This window comes from Plasmodium brasilianum, chromosome 8, assembly GCF_023973825.1.
Source record: "Plasmodium brasilianum strain Bolivian I chromosome 8, whole genome shotgun sequence".
In the NCBI taxonomy this organism is placed as follows: Eukaryota; Apicomplexa; class Aconoidasida; order Haemosporida; family Plasmodiidae; genus Plasmodium; species Plasmodium brasilianum.
This window is the reverse complement of record NC_090121.1, coordinates 888,747-910,218: the sequence shown is the minus strand read 5'-3', so window position 1 is coordinate 910,218 and position 21,472 is coordinate 888,747. Positions and strand designations below refer to the sequence as shown.

The following is a 21,472-nucleotide window of genomic DNA, read 5'->3' as shown; positions in this document are numbered from 1 at the left end:
ATATTCACCTATATATACACATATTCACCTATATATACACATACTTACCTATATATTCACGTACTTACCTATATATTCACATACTTACCTATATATACACAATGTGTATGTGTCTAATGGTTTTCTATATTTCCCAAAGAGCTCGAATTAATCACGTGTAAGTATATATTGAGGAATTACAAGTATTAGCAGAAAAGAAAAATGTAAATTTCTCAAATTTTGTGAAAATTCCAATTTTTTTTACATTTACTGGAATTGCACAAAATATTAAACACTATTATATTTTTTCAAAGTAATATGTTACGTGAAAATGTATTTACACGTATATTTTTAAGACGATTATATAGTAATGTAACAATACAGCGAGAAAACGAAATAAAAAAAAAAAAAAAAAAAAAAAAAAATGTTCCTTTCCATTATGCCATTTTGTCGTTTTCCCTTTTATTTTATAACTTGTCTAAATATATAAATTTTTTTTTTTTCAAGAGAGTATTCCTACTGATATGGTTTTTATTTCCATTAAGTTTCATTTTAGGATGTAGCAAAAATTTCGTTACCATATTATTTTGGGGAAATGACAGGATATAAATACATATACTTATGTACGTACATAAATATATACTTTGTATGCCCACATATATACCCCTGTATAAGTTAATATATATATATATATATATATATATATGCGTAAAAATGTGCGCATTTATACATTCCAGAACGTAGATATGTGTTTCATATGTTCCTCTTTTTATGCGCAAAATTGTTTGTTAATGCATTTATATGTTTGTCGATAAAGGAAAATTAAACTCATAGGTAGTCCATTAGACAGTCCACTAGTCAGTGCAATAACAAATCCATTAGACAGTTCATTAGATAGTCTATCAGACAGTCCATCTTTTTTAATAAAAATGTGCTTGTTGCTCTCCTTATATTTTGTGTAGTAACTCAATTATATATATATATATATTATATCACATATTATTTTATACTAATTTAATTATTATAATATTCCTTGTAAAATTCAATTGAGTAAAAATAATATAAACAAAAATGAAATCAGGAGCAGATAAAAACAAAAAGAAAGAAGATGTACAGTTAATGAAGGCAAGAGAACTGAAAGAAAAAATAGAGTCTATGAAAAACGATTTAGGTAACACCATTCTGTTTACTTTTTCACATTCCATTTTGTTCCTTCGTCACTTGTCCTCTTTCACTTTTTCTCTTCTAACGTCTCGCTTTTCTGTTCCCCCTTCTCTTTTCTTTTTTTTTCTTCCTTTTTTTCTTCTCTCATCTCTCCTCACCTTTCCCCTTTTCTTCGTTCACTTTACAAATAAAATAATTAAATACGTTATGCACTTTTCCGTGCCATTTTCCCCTTTCGTTGTAATCAGCGGAAAAAACGAAACTTATGAACATTATAAAAGAACAAAGAGAAAATAAAATCGAAAATATTAAACAGCTAGAAATAAAAAACAAAGAGAACTACGAAAATTTTGTAAATGAATATGAACAGATACTAAACCAATATAAAAATATAGAAAAAGAAATTCATGATATGTTAGATGATTTAAAAATGTTGTCCGAGAAGTCGTACAGTGAAATATGTAATTAATGAATAAGTGCATTTTGGTCATTTACGACTTGTTTACATGCGTTTTCGTCTAATTAATTACTTGCCAATATTTTCTTCTTTTTTTTTTTTTTTTTTTTTTTTTTTTTTTCCTCCAACTTGCCTGCCATTGCATTTCGTAAAAAATACATTTCTTAAATTATTTAAAAAAAAAATAGTAGAGCTTAAAAAAGAAAAGGCAAGTATCCTTAAGAATAAAAATATTATTGTGGAAGAAAAAAGAAAAAAACTTGAGGAACAAGTGGAAAAAATTGAACTTGAAATAAGCAAACATTCAAATATGCTAAACGTAAAAATTAACCATTTCTCTTGTTATGTGTGCATAAATGCCCATGTATATGCACATAAATGTACATGTATGTATGTCCACATAAGCATATATATTTATGTATATAAGCACACATATATTATGTACTCGTATGGCAAAATAGCAAGTATATCCATGTAACATCAACTGTTTCGTTTATTTCTGTTTTTCTATTTAAGGACTTGTTGATTAACATTAAAGAAATATTTAAAAAAACCCATGTCCAATACGAACAAGAAAAGGGTACAAAAAACATAGAACATATTTCTAAGCATATTATCCACTATTCAAATTATTTTTCCCTTTTGCTTTTACTTTTGATTTTTCTTTTTTCATTTTTTTTCCAATGACGATATAATTTATTATTCTACTTTAAAATGCTTTCTTTCTCTTTATTTTTTTACGACAGATCTAAAGCCTCTATTAATTAGATTGCAGAACATTAGTAAAAAAAATAAAATAAATTAGAACTTCTTCACCTTAACAAGTTACTCAGGATAACTTCCATCACAACGTACTTTTATTATTAATTATAAAACTGAACTAATTTTTTACCTTTAATTTTCCTATACAAGATAAAAAAAAAAAAATAATAATTCTTACTTTCAAAGTATATGCTTACACATTTTTTGATTTAACCTTGTCTTTGACTTCAACCTTGACTTTTTTTTTTTTTTTTTTTAAATATATACGCATACATATATATATATATATATATAATATCATGTTTTTCATAAAAAATGTATTTTAAAAAAATTTATAAAAAACGAAAAAAGACTCCATTCTTTAAATACAATGTAAATAGGTACAACATTAACACTTCCATATTCACGTATAAGCGCATATGCACGAGGATGTGTTTATGTACATATGTATGTATACATATATAGATGTGCAATAAAATGTACAAATATGTATTTAAAAAAAAAAAAAATTGAAATGGCTGAAATGGCTGAAATGGCTGAAATGGCTGAAATGGAGACATATATACACAAGTATATAAACTGCGTAATGGTATATATATACATACATATACATATGTACGCCCCATACTGGTATGAGCTTATGAAAAGTTCTACAATGCATTAAAAAAAGCTATTTATCCACTTGCTTTTAATGCTTAAGTTCAGCAGTTAAAATGTTAGTAGCCTCTTTGGACTCTGGTAAGGCCTTAACAGTTTTTCCTGAATCTTCTTTTGGGTCTGTGTGCAATTCCATTAGTTTCGAAATATCTAATTTGGGTCTTTTTAAAATTTTTACTTTTCTAATTAAAACATTTTGTAAGGGAAAAATTTTCTTACATTGTTTTTCAACTTCCTTAACTATAGATTCCGGAATAAATTTTTTTACTAAATCTTTTAATAAAACCTTGCTCGCCTCAGCATTCATAATATCTACCATTTTTTTTCGTATTTTTTTAATTTGGCTAGTTTGCGCATAACATGTTGTTCTAGTTTGATTTTGTCGTTTTTTCGTGAAAGCAATACAGAACATTCTTAAATGGTAATTATCAATAGTTTTTACATCTGTAAAACCTTCAATTAGGGTATACCCTTTTCTTATTAAAGAGCATAACTTATCCCTTGTAATACTTAATCCACAAAAATCTGTGTAGCAATCTCTATTTATAATATGATCACAACTCAGCTTTATTTTCTTATGTGCCTGATCTTCATCATTATTCAAGTCAGCTAAGTTCACTTCATAAATTCTTCCCTTCAAGCTATCAGTTGCCAGTTCTAACGGGGGAAGGCGTACAAAAACAAAAAAAATGAAAAGATAATGGCAGCATAATGGAAACAAAATAAAAACAGAATGGCAAGAGAATAAAATGAAAAGAAACGAAATTAAAATGGTATGTTATTTAATAAAAACATCTGATCCATCAAAAAAAATATAAATACAAACAATCATATGTAATAACGTAAGCAACTGTGTAAACGCACACAGGTACACATACATTATATTATATGAACACGTCAGGTTGTAAATAATGTGTACATAAAAAGTAGGCAAACTGTGCATAAAAAACTGCTTGCAAAAAGTGCGTGAGAAACAACTTGCAAAAAATGTATGATAAAATGGCAATATGAAGCAAGGTGTTATTCATATATAACATTGTGGTAGAAAACTGATTACATGGGCGAATTCTAACATGTAATTAGTTACATATTTCAAAAACTGTAACATATATTTTATACATTTTAAGTTACATATTTTAGATCGCATTTCATTTTACAAAAAAAACACATGAACAAGTCAGCATAATTCATTAACAAAAAAAAAAAAAAAGAAAAAAAAAAAAATGAGCTCCATTTTAACTTCTTTTATCTTTTCCACTTACTTTTTCCAATAGTTTTTGTAACAAGTGTTTTACCAAAATTTCTCACCAGAAACATTTTGGGGGCCTTTAAGTCATACCATTCTTTTTTTGTAAAAACATCAGTTACTTTTTTCTTTCCACCTTTTTTTCCTTTCGATGTTCTCTTGTTTTTTCCAACTGCCATTTTCTCAGTTAAATAAATGTGAAAAGGGAAATAATATAAAATGTAAAAAAATTTAAATATGCGGAGTAAACAAAGTAATGAAAAACTTAAAATTTTGGATTTTTCTTTTCTTTTTAATTTTAAATAATATGTGCGAAAATGCTTTTTCTGCGTTCGATACAATTTATTGTGTTTTCATATATATATGTAACAACAAACATATAATTATTATATGTTATACATTTACAATATGCATATGTATACATATTTATGTATTTTTTTTTATCAAGCTAATTTAAGGTTTGGTCAAGTATTTTTCCTTTACAATACGCTTTTCATATTTTGTTTGTTGCCATGTGTACTCTTATTGCATATATTTTATGTAGCATTTGCGATATAATTTTTTCAAAACTGCAGTATTATTATTTTATTTCTTATGAAAATAAAATTTGCGCATTTTGTTCAGTTTTTATGCACTCATTGGGTTATGAACAAAATATATGTAGTCATTTTTCATAGTTTTTTGAACTTTTCGTAGTGATAAAGGGGTATGAGGCTTAAAAGCCACCGTCATTCCTTACATAATATATATTTTTCGTTCACTCACATGCTTATTTTCATTTGTATTACTATATAATATGACGTATAATTTATATTTATATTAGTACATGTTCATACTAATTCAGAATCTAATCTTCATATAAAATTAATAGGAGGAATGTAATTTTTTTTTTCCCCCCCCCCTAAAATATGAGAGCTACTGTGCTTGACTTCGTTTATTTTAATTATTATTTTATTTTATTTTTTTTTTTTTGCGAGCACCTGTAAATTTTTAAAAAGTTCATTTACAAGTTCAAAGGCATGAAAACAAAAAAAAAAAAAAAATTAAAAAAATAAAGGAGTAAAATAAAATGAAATGGGTTAACATATACTAAACACGTGAGCAAATAAATATATATTGTGTATGTTTATTCTAGGTGAATTTAGATGTTTAAATGTGAATTAACTGTTCTGTGTTAAAATAAAAAGAAATGAAATAATACTATAGAGCAAAGAGTAGTAGAATAAAAGAAACGCCCCTTGCAAAATATAGTACTGCGAAAACAAAGTAGCGTATAAGAATTTATAACGGTTTATTTTCTTTTTTGCGTTAAATAAACAAGAAAAAAAAAAAAAAAAATTTTTAATTATAACTGTGCAATAATATATGAAGAGAGTATGAACAAAAATAAAATGGGAAACGCCTTAAAGATAGAGAACTAATTTTAAAATTAATTAATAATGCATATCTACAATCCATATTTTGTAATGTTGTCCATATATATACATACACGCTTATACACTCATATATACATATATATGTATATCGTTATTAATAATACGCTTGCAACTTCCTTATTTTTGTAATACAAACTTACACATCCTGATTGTTTTATTATTTAAAATTTTTCGTTAAATTATATGTATATATATATGTATAAATATTTATGTATTAATCATTAATTTAATTTTTTTTAAAAGCTATAGTCCAATAGGAATCTTTACTCATTATTCGTTTGCCCCCTTTCAACATATACAAGGGGTCTTTCTATAAATTTCGTTCAACGTCTATATCCTTTCACTTTCAAAGAAAACAGAAAACGTTGTAACATTTAAAAAAAAAGTTGTAATCATTTAAAAGAAGATTTTTTTTTTTTTTTTTCATCTCTTTTCATATAAAAAGAGCAGTTGCATTTTATTTTTTGTTTTTTTTTGTTATTTCATGCCCTGTACATATTGTACATATATTTCAATATTTAATCTATAAAAATAAACTTAAATAGTTAAGAAAAAAAAAAAAAAGAAGAAACACATACTATTCTTACTGAGATTTTTTTTAAAAAATAATGTAAGATTGTTCTGTTATATTTAATTTTGCGGTATTATTAATTTTTTTTTTTTTTCCCATTTTATTCATATAATTTCTCTTGTAAAAGATTCAATATATATATATATATATATGTTGTACGCCATAAGTTTTACAGTTAATTTGGAAATAAGTGTTCATTTATTTTCCATGTTTCATATATTTACACGTAAACTAAAAAAGTGAATACCTATTTTTTCTTTGCATTCAAGAGCTTCTTCTTGGCTTCCTCCTCGGCTCTGCGTATAAATGAATTCAGAACAAAGGGAAAAAAAGATGAAGACACATATGCAAATACACATACGTATGTTATATGCATGCATACATGCATACACATACATATATAATACATACTTACATATATAATACATACATACATATATAATACATACATACATATATAATACATACTTACATATATAATACATACATACATATATAATACATACATACATATATAATACATACATACATATATAATACATACATACATATATAATACATACATACATATATAATACATACTTACATATATAATACATACATACATATATAATACATACATACATATATAATACATACATACATATATAATACATACATACATATATAATACATACATACATACATATATACACGTATATATACAAATGCACATTACACTGTCCTGTGGTGAAAGTATGAACAGTGAAATACTGTAACGATTACACACAGTAACAAAGGAGCTCACATGTGCTTTTTTATGCATATATTAAAAAAAAAAAAAAAAAAAAGTAAACAGAAATAACAATTCTATACATGTTTAGCTTTACGTAAAATACTTTTGAAATGTAACAGCGAAAACGTAGCAATGTTACATAAACCGATATTTACATTTGTACTTAAGCTCACATATATATATGCATCTTCTTCTTGACTATTACTTTTTCTTTTCTGCCATTTCCTTTTTAAAAGCTTTATCTTCCTCCGTCATTTCAACTACTCCCTTTTTCGCAGCTTTTAGAGGTTTTTTTTTTCCTCCCTACAGTAATTATAAAAAAAAAAAATAATAATAATGCAAATGAAAAAAATAATTTTCAAAATTTGTAAAAAGTTAAAGTAAAATTTTTTGTTTTTTTTTGGAATTTCTTTATTTCCAATAAGTGTGCTAAAAGTATCGCTTAAAATTAACCTGTACATTTAATGGCATTTTTATGGTATTATTTTTAAATGAAAAATTAAGATAAATCCTTTCTTTTTTTTTAGTTTCTTCCTTACAACTTTTTGTAAAAATGTGAAATTTACTTTAAATATGTACTTACACGTGTATATACAAACATATATATATATATATATATATATATGTATTATATTCCGCTTTTCTTTAAGATATATATTTTTATTAAAAAAAAAAAGATATTTTCAATTCCTTCACAAAATGATGTAACTATTAAAATTTATTTTTTCTAAATTTATTTTTTTTTTTTTATTATGTTACTGTAAATCATTTGCAAAGAAAATTTTTTTGGATTTATTTACATACATATGCATATTTATTTTGAGTATCAGCTGTGTCAAATATTGTCATTCGTTACAAATATGTAATAATATGTATATATAATGTTTATAATCATCTACTGTGTTTACGCGTTTATGAATGTTTGTATTAATGTACGTACGCGTAAAAGTTTTCGTTTAATTTTAAGGAGCTTTATTAAAAATATTTCTCAATGAAATAGTTAGTGAAGAAAAGAAAAAAAAAAAAATAAATAAATAAATACATTATGCACTTTATGTGTATGATGCATAAAACATGATATCTATTTATTATACTGAATTTTAATAAATCTTACCCTCCTGTTATATGCATAGCTTCCTATGTGTACATGCGTATGTATATATGAGTGTTTGTAAGTATGTATATATATATATATATATACATTTAATTGTAAATAAATAATTCATTTACATAATGGGCGCTGAAAACAAATGTAGTTGTGAAATATTTCTTTCGTTACGGAAAAAGAAAAAGTAAATAACTTGTGTACTAGCTAAATTTTTTTTTTCATTATTTATTAACGCAATGTTTAAAAATAATTAAGAAAAAAAGATAAGGGAGGATATAAAGTCAGCATAACTTGAAAAATCAGGAAGCAATTCTTTTCCCCCAAAAAAGATATAACTTGAAAGGTATATACATACTTATGCTCGTACGTTTATACATATGTACATACATGCAAACTTATATACATGTATACTTATGTACATGCATACTTATATACATGCATACTTATATACATGCATACTTATATACATGCATACTTATATACATGCATACTTATATACATGCATACTTATACACAAACTACTTAATCGTTTGAATAAATTATTTACTGTTTATTATATTTCAAAACTGTTTAGTACACATTTTTACATTAGACAGTGTAGTGTTAGTATTGCTTTTGTGGCATAAAGGACTTATTTAGGAAAACCAGAAAATGGTAACAAGTGTATTTATGTACACATATATGCTTGTATGTACGTATATATATGTAACTGTGTGTGTATGTATATTCTATGCAATGAGGTGGAGAACATTAAACATAGTATGACGTTCATGTTGTTGTTCGTATTACGAACGTGGGTATTTTACGATTAATTATATTAAATCCATAAGTTTTCCATTTTTCATTTTTTTTATTTTCGGTAAAAGTCTAAAGGTATGTACATATATTTAAGAATATAGAACATATTTTTGCACACACGTTTATATGCATATATATATATATATATTTACGCATAAATGTACATATATATATCACATGCATGTACATTTATGTAAAGTTTTGTGGTAAAACGTAGAATTAATTTTAAATTTCGTCGTTGTTAATTTTTTGTGCTCCCGGATATTTTTGTATTTATTGTATATGTATATATATATATATATATATTATATATATAATATATATATATATATTTATTTAAATAAACATCCTTGCCTTCTTTTTTTTTTTCCCTTTTTTCCTTTCTTTTTCTTTTTCTTTTTCTTCTTTTTTTTTTTTTTGTTTCTAATGATGTACTGATCATAAAAAAAAGTTTATGAGTTTATATCAAATTTTTGGTATGACCAGTTTGATTACATGTACTTAATATGTGAAAATTAAATTTAAAATTTTTTATGTAAAGAGGAAAGAGAAAACTACTTTTTTTTTTCCTTTGTTCTCAAATGTGTGAGGTCGAAAGCGGAAAAAAGGAAATTTATTGAACTGAAGGGATAGTATGCAAACATTATTGTGAAAGATCTCAGAAACTTGAAAGTGTATGACGCATCATGATATAACAGTGCGAAAAGGTGGCTATTCGTATGCATATACACATGTACATTCGTATATATATACTATATATACACACACAAATACATGTGTGAATGCAGATATCCTTGTCAACTCTCTTTTTATAGCTCTACTGATATGTTTTCTTAAAAGTTCATAGAGAAGCATTTGAATTTGAATTTGCTCTTAGGTAAATTTATTTCCTAATTTTATTGAGGGGAGAAGGAAGAAAAAAAAAAAAAAAATAAAATAATAATAATTTTTTTGTATTCACATAATTAAGTGTGTGTTATATTTTTTTTTTACGTGTTATAAGATAGAGAACGTATGTTTTTTTATTTCTATTTTTATTTTACTCTATTTTAATTTTTTCTCGTTTTGACAAATTGATTGGATTTCATTCCCAGTTAATCTTCTATTTATGCTTGTATTTGTTTTCCCACCCACGCACACATACACACATACATTCTTTTCCTTATTTGTACTTCATATATACTTCATTAATTCCCTATTTTTACTTAATTTTTTCTACATTATTGCTGCATTATTTGCCCATTTTTTCTCCTTCTCTCCCGCCAAAGTATGTCCAAATGAGTAAGTATATTTAAAGGAGTTATAATATGAAAGTTCCTTTAAAAAAACAAAGGGCAAAAGGCTATTATAGCTGCTTAGATTTTGACAATTTGTATAAAAAAAAAAAAAAAAATAAAATAAAATATTCTATATATCGAGAAAAAAATTATAGTGACAGTGAATTATTTGATAAAAAAAAATTACAAATAAAAAAAAAAAATGGATATATATTATATGTTCAGAAACACTGTATGGTAAATAATAATGGGCATGATAATAAATTATATGTGTTAAATAATGTAACAATATATAAAAATCATTTTGATAAATATGAAGAAACGAATGATGAGAAATTAACATATTTAAAAAAAATTTTTAAAATATATGAAAATGCAACAACAAATGAAAAAAGAAAACTCTATGAGTTAATAAAATTTTTTTCATTTACACCAGGTGGATTTCAGAATAATAAATTAAGACAAAAATTGTGGTTACTATTATTAGGATTTAATATTAACTTATCGAAGGAAAAAAATTATAATGAACATCCTATATCAATATTATGTAAGAAATATAAAAAAAAATTCAAATATATCAATTATGTTAAACATTTCAAGTTAAAATGGAAGAAAAAAAAATCGAAAAATTCTTTTTTATCAACTTGTATAAGTAGGGAACATAATAATACAGGAAAAAGGAATAGAGTATCGAAAAAACAAAAGCAGAATAAAATATACCATTATGATAACTGTTCATGCCAGGAAAAGAAGGAATTTCTTTCTTCCTATGGGCTGAATTGCGGAAAGATTAACACTTGTGTCGGTTATAAGGAGGGGGATGCAGCAAGTTTGTTGGGCAAGTGTAATGAAAGGAAACTACAGGAAAATGAGATCCCTAACAGTAGTAACATAACTAACATCAGGTATGCTACCAATCGAACTGATCATTGTGAATATTTCCTAAGGACTAGTGATAAACAGAGTTGTAGCATATATGCAGTTGGGGGAAAGGAGTTAAGAGCACCCCGGTGTGAGAAGCGCGCTTTACATACGCAAAATGTTAAGTCGAGGAACGCGAACATAGATGAATTAAAAAAAAAAAAAAAAAAAAAAAAAAAATGACAATTATAACGATGGAAGCAACAATGAAGGTAGTAGCAGTGGAAGCAATAGCAGAAATGCTAAGAATCCAATTTTCTTAAAAAAAAGGGAGATGGAGTACTACGATTCGGCTTTCTCCTACAGCTCGTCAACAAAATCGTTTTCATCTGTATCGTGTACGAGACCCCTACCCTCCATTCCCTTAGGTTCATTAGATCACTCTTCATTGGAAAATTCGTTGTATTTATCCGATGGTGTTAGTTCGTCGTCTTCTACTCATGGTTCATCATCTTTATCATCGCTCGCTTCTAACTACTCCAATGATATTAACACAGCAGTAGATAAGTCAAGTAAGATGCAGAGAAAAAAGTGTCCCCTTCAATTTTTCTCGTCAGGAAAATTTTTTAAATGTGCTCGTGATATTTATTGTATTAAAAAAGAGAAGGTAGAAAATAAGACCAAGAGTAAAAATTCGCATGTACTTAATTTTTTCTTTTCAGATAAAAAATATAAAATGAAAAGAAAAATGAACAGAGTACCTAACTCCGAAATAATTAGAAAAGCGAAGAAGTCTATTAAAAAAGAGTCAAACAAAATTGTAAATTTCTTGTTAAAAATAGATAAAGAAAAAGAAACGTTTGATAAAAATAAAAACAAAAAATTCATAATAAAATTGTTGAAAATAATTTATAATAATATGCTAGAAGTAGATTTATATATAGTAGATTATATCATAAGAAAAGATAACTTAAGCAGTAAAAATGATATTTTATCTTATTTAAAAGATAATATTAAACATAATTATAATTTTAATTCAAACTTGAATAAGTGGATAATTGATAGTGTATTATTAGAAGAAAATGAACGTGTGCAGGTTAAAAAAGATGTGAAAAGAAGTGTAAACACATGGAATATTCATAAATATAATATATATGAAATAAAAAAAAAATACCAGTATATTTTAAAAAATGTTATATGTAGTATTTTGTATAAACATTCTAATAAAATTTTTTATGCACAAGGTGTTCATGATGTGTGCCTTGTTTTTGTAACAGTATATTTTCATAACTTTTTTTTAAGATATAAAAAATATGTCTTCCTAGAATATTTCATATCAAAATTTGTAGTAAATAAAATATGCAATTTGATTTTTACAAAAAGGTATAGAAGTGGCATAGCAACTGGTAGCAATTGTGCAGTATTTACTCCTTCGAAAGATGTTAAATATATACGAAATACCAACTACTATACTGAAAATTATTATGACCATGTTCATATAAGTCATGGGATTGATGAAATGAAGGAATATACAGAACATATGGATAGACGCGTATCACATGGAGGTGATCCGTCCGATGACCAGTCTGTTGGAAGAGTTTACGCTGCAGGGAATGAGAAAAAATGTAGCAACGATGTTATTTGCAGTAGTGGTAGTAGTAATAGCAGTAGTGGTAGTAGCAATAACAGTAGTGGTAGTAGCAATAACAGTAGTGGTAGTAGCAATAACAGTAGTGGTAGTAGCAATAACAGTAGTGGTAGTAGCAATAGCAGTAGTAATGGAGGTGGTATCGACTTGAGGAGGAGGGAAGGGAAGAGTAAAAGGGGAGATGATCATGACATATTTATTAACAACGTTAAAAATATGTTTCTAATGGAAGAGAAATATATAGAAAAGATATGCCTACTAAATAATATTGACCTTGAAAAATATATAAAATATAAAAAAAAAAAAAAAAAAAAGGAGTACATAGTTTATTTATTGTGTGAAAGATTTCTCTTATTTTACATGATAGATTACTTAACACTATCACTCGATGTATCAATTAAAAATACTTTTAAGTGCATAGGGTTGTTGTTAAAATATTTAGACAAGGAAGTATACGACGTTTTCTGCTTGTTGCAGATGGAGCAGGAGCATGAAAATTTGAAGCACACTAGTAGCAGTGCAAATGCTGGGGCGAATTGTAGCACTAGTGGTAGAAATAATAATAGGGGTAATAATTCTACTGGTAATGATGGCAATAACCGAATCAGCAATTGTAACAACTGCATTAGTCGTAACGAACGCATGAACAGTACAGGTAAAAGTAGCAAAGTCGGAAATTATGAAATAGCTAGAGACTCCCTGAAATTAAGTGGAACTGAATTTTTTTTTTGCTTGAGCTGGGTTGTTACATATTATTCGCATGTTCTGACAGAGTTTGATAGACTAGCAAGAATATTTGATACATTATTGTCTAACGATGGTATATTTATTATTTACTTTACTGGTTCCATAATACTATATAAAAGGGAAGAATTACTTGAGTTAGCAAATAAAAAAAAAAAGGATCTCTTATATAATAATATGTATACAGAAACACATTATATTTTTCAAAATATGAATTGGAAAGATATAAATGTCGAGAATATTATTAAGAAGACGTATTACTACATGAACTATAAAATACCGTTTGAAACATTTTTAAAAAAAATAAAAAAAAAAATTTCTTTTCCTCCATTTTCTCCTATCTACAGTTACCCTTTCATTTTGCATTATTTTAATTATGAAACAAAACAAGATGATTTAAAAAATAAGATAGTTGAAAAGTCTTTTATGAACTTTTACACGTATAAGAGTATAACGACCAGTATGAACAATAACAGTTGTGAGGAATCAGGTTTGCATATGTCAAGTGTGCACCACGAGGAGCAGCAGATTATATCCCTTGACGGAGATAAGAAAGATAGCAATAAGAGGAGTAATGAAAGTGATAGCAAAGGTGAAAGTAAAAGTGGTAGCAAAAATGGCAGTAACGACAATATCAAGAGCAGCCATAACAGTAACAGTAACACCCGTAACAACAGCAGTGGTGCACATTGCAAGAATGGAAATGAAAGAAACACAATGACAAAAAAGTATCTGAACAATGATGTAATAATTTTGAGTTCGTCCAATTCTGATAGAGTAAGTGGAAAGGTTATGAGTGATAGAGGAGTGAAGAAATATTATACCAACTCAAGGAGAAAGAAACATAGATATAAAAGGGGCACTCGCCGATGCGAAAATTGTAGGCATACATATTGCAACGTAAAGAACTCCCTTAACAAGATGGATATATATGACGAATACATTGAAGGTTTGTTAAATAGAAGTAATGTAAATGACTGTATCAAGCATAAGAACAAGAATAATTCAACTTTTAAAAATAAAGAAAACAACAAAGACAACAATATATATTTGTATTATCCATACTCTATTTTATGTAATAATTTAGACGTAGATAAGGATATAATAAAAAAACATTTACTTGTGGAAAATTTTTTTCAATATGTCTTTTACGACTTTATTGTAAATTATAAATCCATATGCAGAAAGCACAGAAATTTAACAACAAAGTATTACATTATTCAATATATGAATGTGAAGAATAAAAAAGAATATATTATGGAAAAAAGGAAAAAACAAAAAAAGCAAAAAAAAAAGGAAAATATATTTCATAAAATGTTAAAACATATTTTGCTTTTTCATGTACAAAAGTGTGAGCTGAAAAAAAATAAAAAATTTATTTGCATGAATTTTATAACAAAAAATAAAAAAAATTCATCTAATTTTAATAATTTTGTAAATAATAAAAATAATAAAAAAACAATAGCCATTATTCCACCTATATATAAATACACAATACAAAATAGTGAAGTAAAGAAAAATTTCAAGGTACAAAAAATAAAAAATACAAACAGCTTTATTACAGATATACAATCTACGAAAGAGAACAATAAAAGCGTAAAAAATATAGAGCGCATTTTTTATATTCTCAAAATGTCTGTCTATAATTCTCCCTATGTTAATATTTTTTTGGTCTTTTTTTTGTTATCCGTGTTTTCATCTCTTTTATACTTTCACCGATGAGAAAGGGTGTGTGCGCGTGTGGAAAGGGGTGAAAATAGAGCTTCATATTAGTGTATGTAGACATGTGGACGTGTATATATACATAAGCAATGCATGTACATAAAACATTTTCATGTATTTCCATGTGAACACGTATGTATTTATAAAACCTTATTTCCCCATTCCGTGTTTGTTATTTTTGTTGAAATATGTGTTTTTCTTTTTTTTTCTTTTGGAGGGGGAAAAGGGGAATAATTAAATTGTATCAACCCGTTCTTTGAATTGGTAGGCGCCATATAAACACACACACATACACACATGCACAAAGATGTGTTAACACATAAGCACAAACAGTTTTTACGTATGTTCATGCTGTTTTGTTTTTTTATTGGCGAATGCTCTTTTTTATGATTCCCCATTTTTTTGCTCCACTTCACCTACATCACTTCACGTATTTTACACAATATATCTTATTCATTTTATGAATTTGTTTTTAATTTTTTTAATTTTTATTTTATATTTTATTTTATTTTTTTCCTTATGGAGTGCAAATATGCATCATTTTAATATGCACCATTTTAAGAATGTATTCCCCTAAACATATGACAAAAAAAAAAGAGTTAATCGAACGTACATCCCGATTTTCCTTCATATGTACGAGCACGAGCAGCTACTCTGAGTAGTTATATCACTTGTTCAAATTTCAATGGCCTGCTCTCGCAGTAAAAATGTTAACAATGTCAAAATTAAAATTTAATACAAAGTTGAATAGGCAGTTTACTACTCTGACAAGATATTAAAAATTTGAAAAAATTTGAAAAGAGGAAAAATAACTTTATTTTACGAGCCTAGAAATATATACATACGCCTACAAATACAGATACACACAAATACACACATGTACACATGCCCTCCTCCACGGCACACACAAATATGTGCATATGAGATACCGTCATTGCGAGTACTTTATCAAAATGAGCTTTATACTGAGAACCTATCACAATTATGAATCTCTTAACATTTTCGATAATTTAAGTTATATAAAAAAAAAGAAAACCCACAAAATGGGGAAAAACAATAAAATACAAAAAAACAATAAAATACAAAAAAACAATAAAATACAAAAAAATAATTAAATACAAAAAAACAATAAAATGTTATGCAAATTACAATTTTTTGTACAAACGCATTGTAACAAAAAATGAAAAAAAAAAAAAAAAAAAAAAAAAACTGCATTCATTTTTTTGTTTTTTTTTTTTAAATTATTTAACATTCCTTCAATATGTATGAAAGAAAGAATATCACAACTGCAACAATGAACGACGTGACAAATATGCTTGAACGAAATTTGTATAATTTAACACTGTAATATATGGTTAGTATCACATGTATGAATATGTGAATATATGAATATATGACCATTCTATAAAAGTCTGTATGGTAAGCCTAACACTGTCGAATAATACGACCCATGACAAAATATTTTACTGTAATACATAAAAGGAAAAAAAAAAAGTAGGAAATTGAATATGCGCGCGGGAGAAAACAAAGAGGAGGGGTGAGTGAAATAAAAAAAATAAAATAAAGAAAATAACAAAATAAATCACAAAATATGTAACAGAATATGTGACAAAATAAATCACAAAATATGTAACAAAATATGTAACAAAATATGTAACAAAATATGTGACAAAATATGTGACAAAATATGTGACAAAGTAAATCACAAAATATGTAACAAAATATGTAACAAAATATGTGACAAAATAAATCACAAATAATGTGTCAAAATATATGTCAAAATATGAGATAAAATATGTGACAAAAGATATGACAAAATAAGGAACAAATTAGTAATGAAGAAGTGAAAGAATAACAATAAAAGAATAACGAATGAAGAGCAATAAATAATGAAAGCATAGGACAGAACAGAACAAAAACAGCAGATTACCAGAACGGAAGAATAGCATAACGGAAGAGGCATACCGCAGTGTTCCTTGAACATATTTGAAGGTGCAAAATGTACGTGCATAAAAGGTTATTGAACTTTTACAGGAATAACAGCTTTGCCTTTTTTTTGGGGAGTACATGGTTTTTACTTATAAACAGCGGTTTGTTTTTTGTTGTGAAATATATGAACAACTTTGATCATCGGCATTCGTATCTAGACGATGCAGTAAACATTTTAAAATTACATTTAAATTATTCAAAAAAAGATAGTCTTAAACTAGTAAAAAAGAAAGGGAATATAGACTCATCTAACAATAGAGCTAAATGTGAATTGTTGCTATTATTTAACAGTGAGAAAATATATCTTAATGTAAATGCCATAAAAAAGGAAAAAAAAAAAAAAAAAAAAAAAAAAAAAATGGACGTAGGTAACCCAGAAGATGTTTACGAGTATGATGATGAGTACACTGAAGAAGATAAAGACTTCTCGGAATATTTAGAAAATCCATACTTAATAAAAAAAGAAATAAAATTTTTTTTTAAAAAAGTAAAATCATTCATTTTGTCGTTCATTTCGGGTAAAGATAATGAAGAAGAAGAAAAAAAAAATTCCAACGCAAAAAAATTTATTGAAAAGTATGACATAAATGATCGAAAAAAAGTGACTAATAAAGATGAAAAAATTCTTCATATTATTGAAAATGGGACCACAAAATGGAAAATAAACAACATAATGATGGTTAAGAAAAAGAGGAAAAATGCTGATAAGGACAAAAAAGAGGAGGGAGGAAAAAAAGAGTATAACGATAAATCCATATATAGTTTTAATAACCTATATAATAACTACTTTCGTTATAGCTACGAAATATGCCCTATATATGGAAATCCTACACACAGCTCTTATTATTATAAATATGAAAATAAAGAAAAAACATTTAATGAAACACAACAAATTATAGGAAAAATTATGTTGTGTGCATTTTTCTTTTCCACTTTTTTAGCCATTAAAAGAATATGCATATATAAAAACTCCTATTCAAGTTTAAATTTTGTGAAAAATTTTGTATTAAATAATAAAGAACTTTGCAATATTGTAGGTAATAACCAAATACAAATATTAAGTATTTCTGGAGTACACGAAAAAAATTATATCAATAGCAAAACATTTTTTCAGGCAAAGGAAAAACAAGGTGTCGTACAAATAACCGCCACGAAAAATAATATTGACACAACATTCTTCGTACTCCATGCTAAAGTTTTGCTGAACAGCGAAACGGTTGAGTTAAAAGGGAAGTAGAGGCAGCGTCGCAAGTCCGAAGAAGTCCAGAGAGGGAAAAAGAAGCCCACAAAACATATTGCAAGATTGGAAAAAATTAATAATGCGGCAAATATTGTTCAAGTTTGCATTAAACTGCAAAAGAATAGGAGAAAAATTAACAGCAAATTTTTTTTTTTTTCTTGAACCTTACTCGGTCAGGTACATTGCATACCCATTTAATATTTCATTTCTGAAAAAAATTTTTATCTCATACTCTTTAATGATATAAAAATGGGTCACAAGCATATAAGGGATACTTTACCTTTGGAGAAAAATTTAAGCATTTTAACAGGTTTGCAAATATGGGGAAATTAATACATAAATATGTAAGCATATGTATATATATATATATATATATGTACGTATTTGCTTATTTGCAAGTGCGTATTAACTGTTCATATTTACATGAACATGCAAGGTAATTTTTACAAGCAAAGCAAATACGCTTTTTTTTGTGTTCTTTCAGAAAATTTGCATTGAATGAATAAAAAAAAGTAAATTTTCATATCTCAGGAGTTTTTTATTTTTTTTGGAAAATCGTTTTACTAGTATTTTTAGCATTTTCAACCGCCTTCTGCATTATGACCCCCTGTTCGTGCATTTTGCCCCATTTATGTATGTATTATTTATTCACTATTTTTGCACAATATGTACGCAGTTTATGCACCATTTAAGCATTATTTATTCATAGTTCATTTATTTTTTTATTTTTTTTTTTTGTCTTTTTTAAGAAGCAAACGATCTTATTACTTATGGCGATTGCTCACTCGTTACTTCCATTTTTTCTTTTTCCTTTTTTTTTTTTTTTTATTTCCATTTGCTCTTTTTCAACATGACAATCTGTTGCTTTTAAGCAAGAATATAGAGTTTAAAAAAATGTTAACATTAATGAAAAAAATTTTTACATAGTGGGAATTGCTTTATAAAAATATGTAGGGTTTAAATTATTTTTCGAAAAAATATTGTGATTATACATATGTACGTATAGGTTCATATACATGTACGTATGAGCTAACACATATGCGCCTATTGGCCCGTATACACAGATGCGTACACGTATGCACATGTATATATATAGCAAGTACATAAAATGCGAAAATGCCGGTAAGTTTTTGTGTGTATAATGTGGCAGGATATAATGAGAAGCTTAACACGATATTATATAGGGAACCCATTTTAACGAATAAAAATTATGAGAGTAAATATATTATATTTTTTCCTGGGGATTATTCAAATTTTTTCAGGAATTCTATATACACATCTTTTAAGTTACAATCAACATACGAATGTACCGATTACTGTTACAGTTATGAGGCCCTGTTTTGGGTTATATCCTCGAAGTATTTATATGATCATATAGTATTTATTAAACCTAGTACTTTTTCGAATTATTTTTCGACCTTTTCAAATTTTTTAAATTCATCTGATATATCTCTGAGCACAAATGCGAAAAATGTACATGCAAACAGTGCAAATGACCGAGAGGGAAACATAAGCAGGACTAGCAAAAACTCGTACCAAACGAACGAGGAGAGTTATACTAACAACAAGACTACACAAGCGCAAAGTACAAAACATTTATTGTGTTTACTACTGTCGTTAAATAAAACATTGTTAGGAAGTCAAAAAAAAGGCACAACAATTTCGTGTAATTGTTCCCAGATGAGAGATGCAAATATGATAGGACAACAGAGCACGATCAGTGAAAGCGACATAGTGAGTGATACCCAAATTTGCAAAAACACTGATGAAGAAGAAACGAGAACAAGCAAAAATAACATTGAAGAAAAACCTTGTAACGAGTGTAACAATATAAATCGGAAAGAAGGGATAAAGGGAAAACTAATTTTAATTGGATTTAGTAAAGGATGCACAGTTTTATTTTCTCTACTAAGAGAAGCTAAAGAAAAATTCTTTTTTTGGTCCTTGATTGACTCTCTTTATTTTTTAGATCCTAGTTTTAATAAAAATATTTACAATACGAATATTGAAAATAGTGCGTTAGAGAACTTATCACAATACAATATAAAAATATATATTCATTCTACTCCTCGTCAGATCGTCGATGAGAGCGGTCTATACATCCATAAGGAGTTAACAAATTTTCTTAAATTATTAAGACTCTTTCGTATATGTACGTTTCCATATATACATTATACAAACGTCCAAAAGGTAGTTAATCCTCTTTGTATGCACTTTGAAATTTTAATTGATTTTTCCGAGGATATAGAGAAAGAAGCAGATGAACATACCCCCCTGTTACTATGTAGCAAAGAATTGAATATCAATTTTTGCCAAAGTAAAAAAACCAAGATCTCTGATTTTTTTTTCGAAAAATGGAAGAGAAATTCGCTCTAGTATAGAAAATAGCGTTGAAACGGGTGAGCGGGTGAACAACTGACAAATCGGAGGGAAAGCAAATGACAAAACGGATGGGAAAGCAAATGACAAAACGAATGGGAAGGCAAATGACAAAATGGATAGGGTACCAAGTGGCAAAAATGGTGGGAATTAAACTGACAAAACGGATAGGAAACTAAGTTACAAAATGAATTTCAGGGCGAATATCTCATGAGCAAACTGAAACTGAAACCTATGCAGGAAATCGTTTTTGTTACCTGTTTTTCTACGTAAATACTAGAAGTTCTAAGACAAATTTGTTTCATTTTGAACCATACCTCTTAGTTAATTCTTGTCATTTTATACTTTTAACACTTTAATTTGTGTAAGTGGTTTTTCCCCCTTTTGCTATGTTTCTTTGGAGTGCGTACGAGGGGAAGCATCAGTTTTGCACAGATGTATACGATATTTACATATATATACACAAATACGTATATATCTACATTTGTGCACATGAACCCTTTGTACAGTGAAAGCAGGAATGGGGTTAATAAATTCGTCGAATGAAGCCACATGTCTGAGGGAGTAAATCATATAACAAGATTTGCAGCGGTCTAGTTGTTGAAAGTGTAAGAATGAGTTCTAGTAATGTATGTATTAAGGGAGGTAGTACGGAAGGT

General features: G+C 27.0%; 4 protein-coding genes and 1 pseudogene across 5 annotated transcripts; 4 read left to right on the top strand and 1 right to left on the bottom strand.

Moving 5' to 3' along the window:
* Positions 1 to 1,050: 1,050 nt before the first annotated feature.
* MKS88_002375 lies at positions 1,051 to 2,405 on the top strand (annotated as a pseudogene). The gene is made up of 5 exons: positions 1,051 to 1,150; positions 1,392 to 1,604; positions 1,792 to 1,919; positions 2,117 to 2,180; positions 2,347 to 2,402. Coding segments are annotated over exons 1-5 (561 nt in total).
* A 645-nt stretch (positions 2,406 to 3,050) lies between these two features.
* On the bottom strand, positions 3,051 to 4,444 carry MKS88_002374 (40S ribosomal protein S3A; the record flags this gene model as incomplete). The annotated part of the gene is made up of 2 exons (XM_067215377.1): positions 3,051 to 3,676; positions 4,282 to 4,444. The coding sequence occupies 2 exons, from the start codon at positions 4,442 to 4,444 to the stop codon at positions 3,051 to 3,053; spliced, it is 789 nt and encodes a 262-aa protein (XP_067073810.1).
* A 5,816-nt stretch (positions 4,445 to 10,260) lies between these two features.
* On the top strand, positions 10,261 to 15,205 carry MKS88_002373 (uncharacterized protein; the record flags this gene model as incomplete). Its single annotated transcript, XM_067215376.1, has 2 exons — positions 10,261 to 11,242; positions 11,364 to 15,205. The coding sequence occupies 2 exons, from the start codon at positions 10,261 to 10,263 to the stop codon at positions 15,203 to 15,205; spliced, it is 4,824 nt and encodes a 1,607-aa protein (XP_067073809.1).
* A 1,999-nt stretch (positions 15,206 to 17,204) lies between these two features.
* On the top strand, positions 17,205 to 18,431 carry MKS88_002372 (uncharacterized protein; the record flags this gene model as incomplete). The annotated part of the gene is made up of 1 exon (XM_067215375.1): positions 17,205 to 18,431. The coding sequence occupies one exon, from the start codon at positions 17,205 to 17,207 to the stop codon at positions 18,429 to 18,431; it is 1,227 nt and encodes a 408-aa protein (XP_067073808.1).
* Positions 18,432 to 19,550: 1,119 nt separating this feature from the next.
* On the top strand, positions 19,551 to 21,381 carry MKS88_002371 (uncharacterized protein; the record flags this gene model as incomplete). Its single annotated transcript, XM_067215374.1, has 3 exons — positions 19,551 to 20,751; positions 20,864 to 20,956; positions 21,323 to 21,381. The coding sequence occupies 3 exons, from the start codon at positions 19,551 to 19,553 to the stop codon at positions 21,379 to 21,381; spliced, it is 1,353 nt and encodes a 450-aa protein (XP_067073807.1).
* Positions 21,382 to 21,472: the final 91 nt, after the last annotated feature.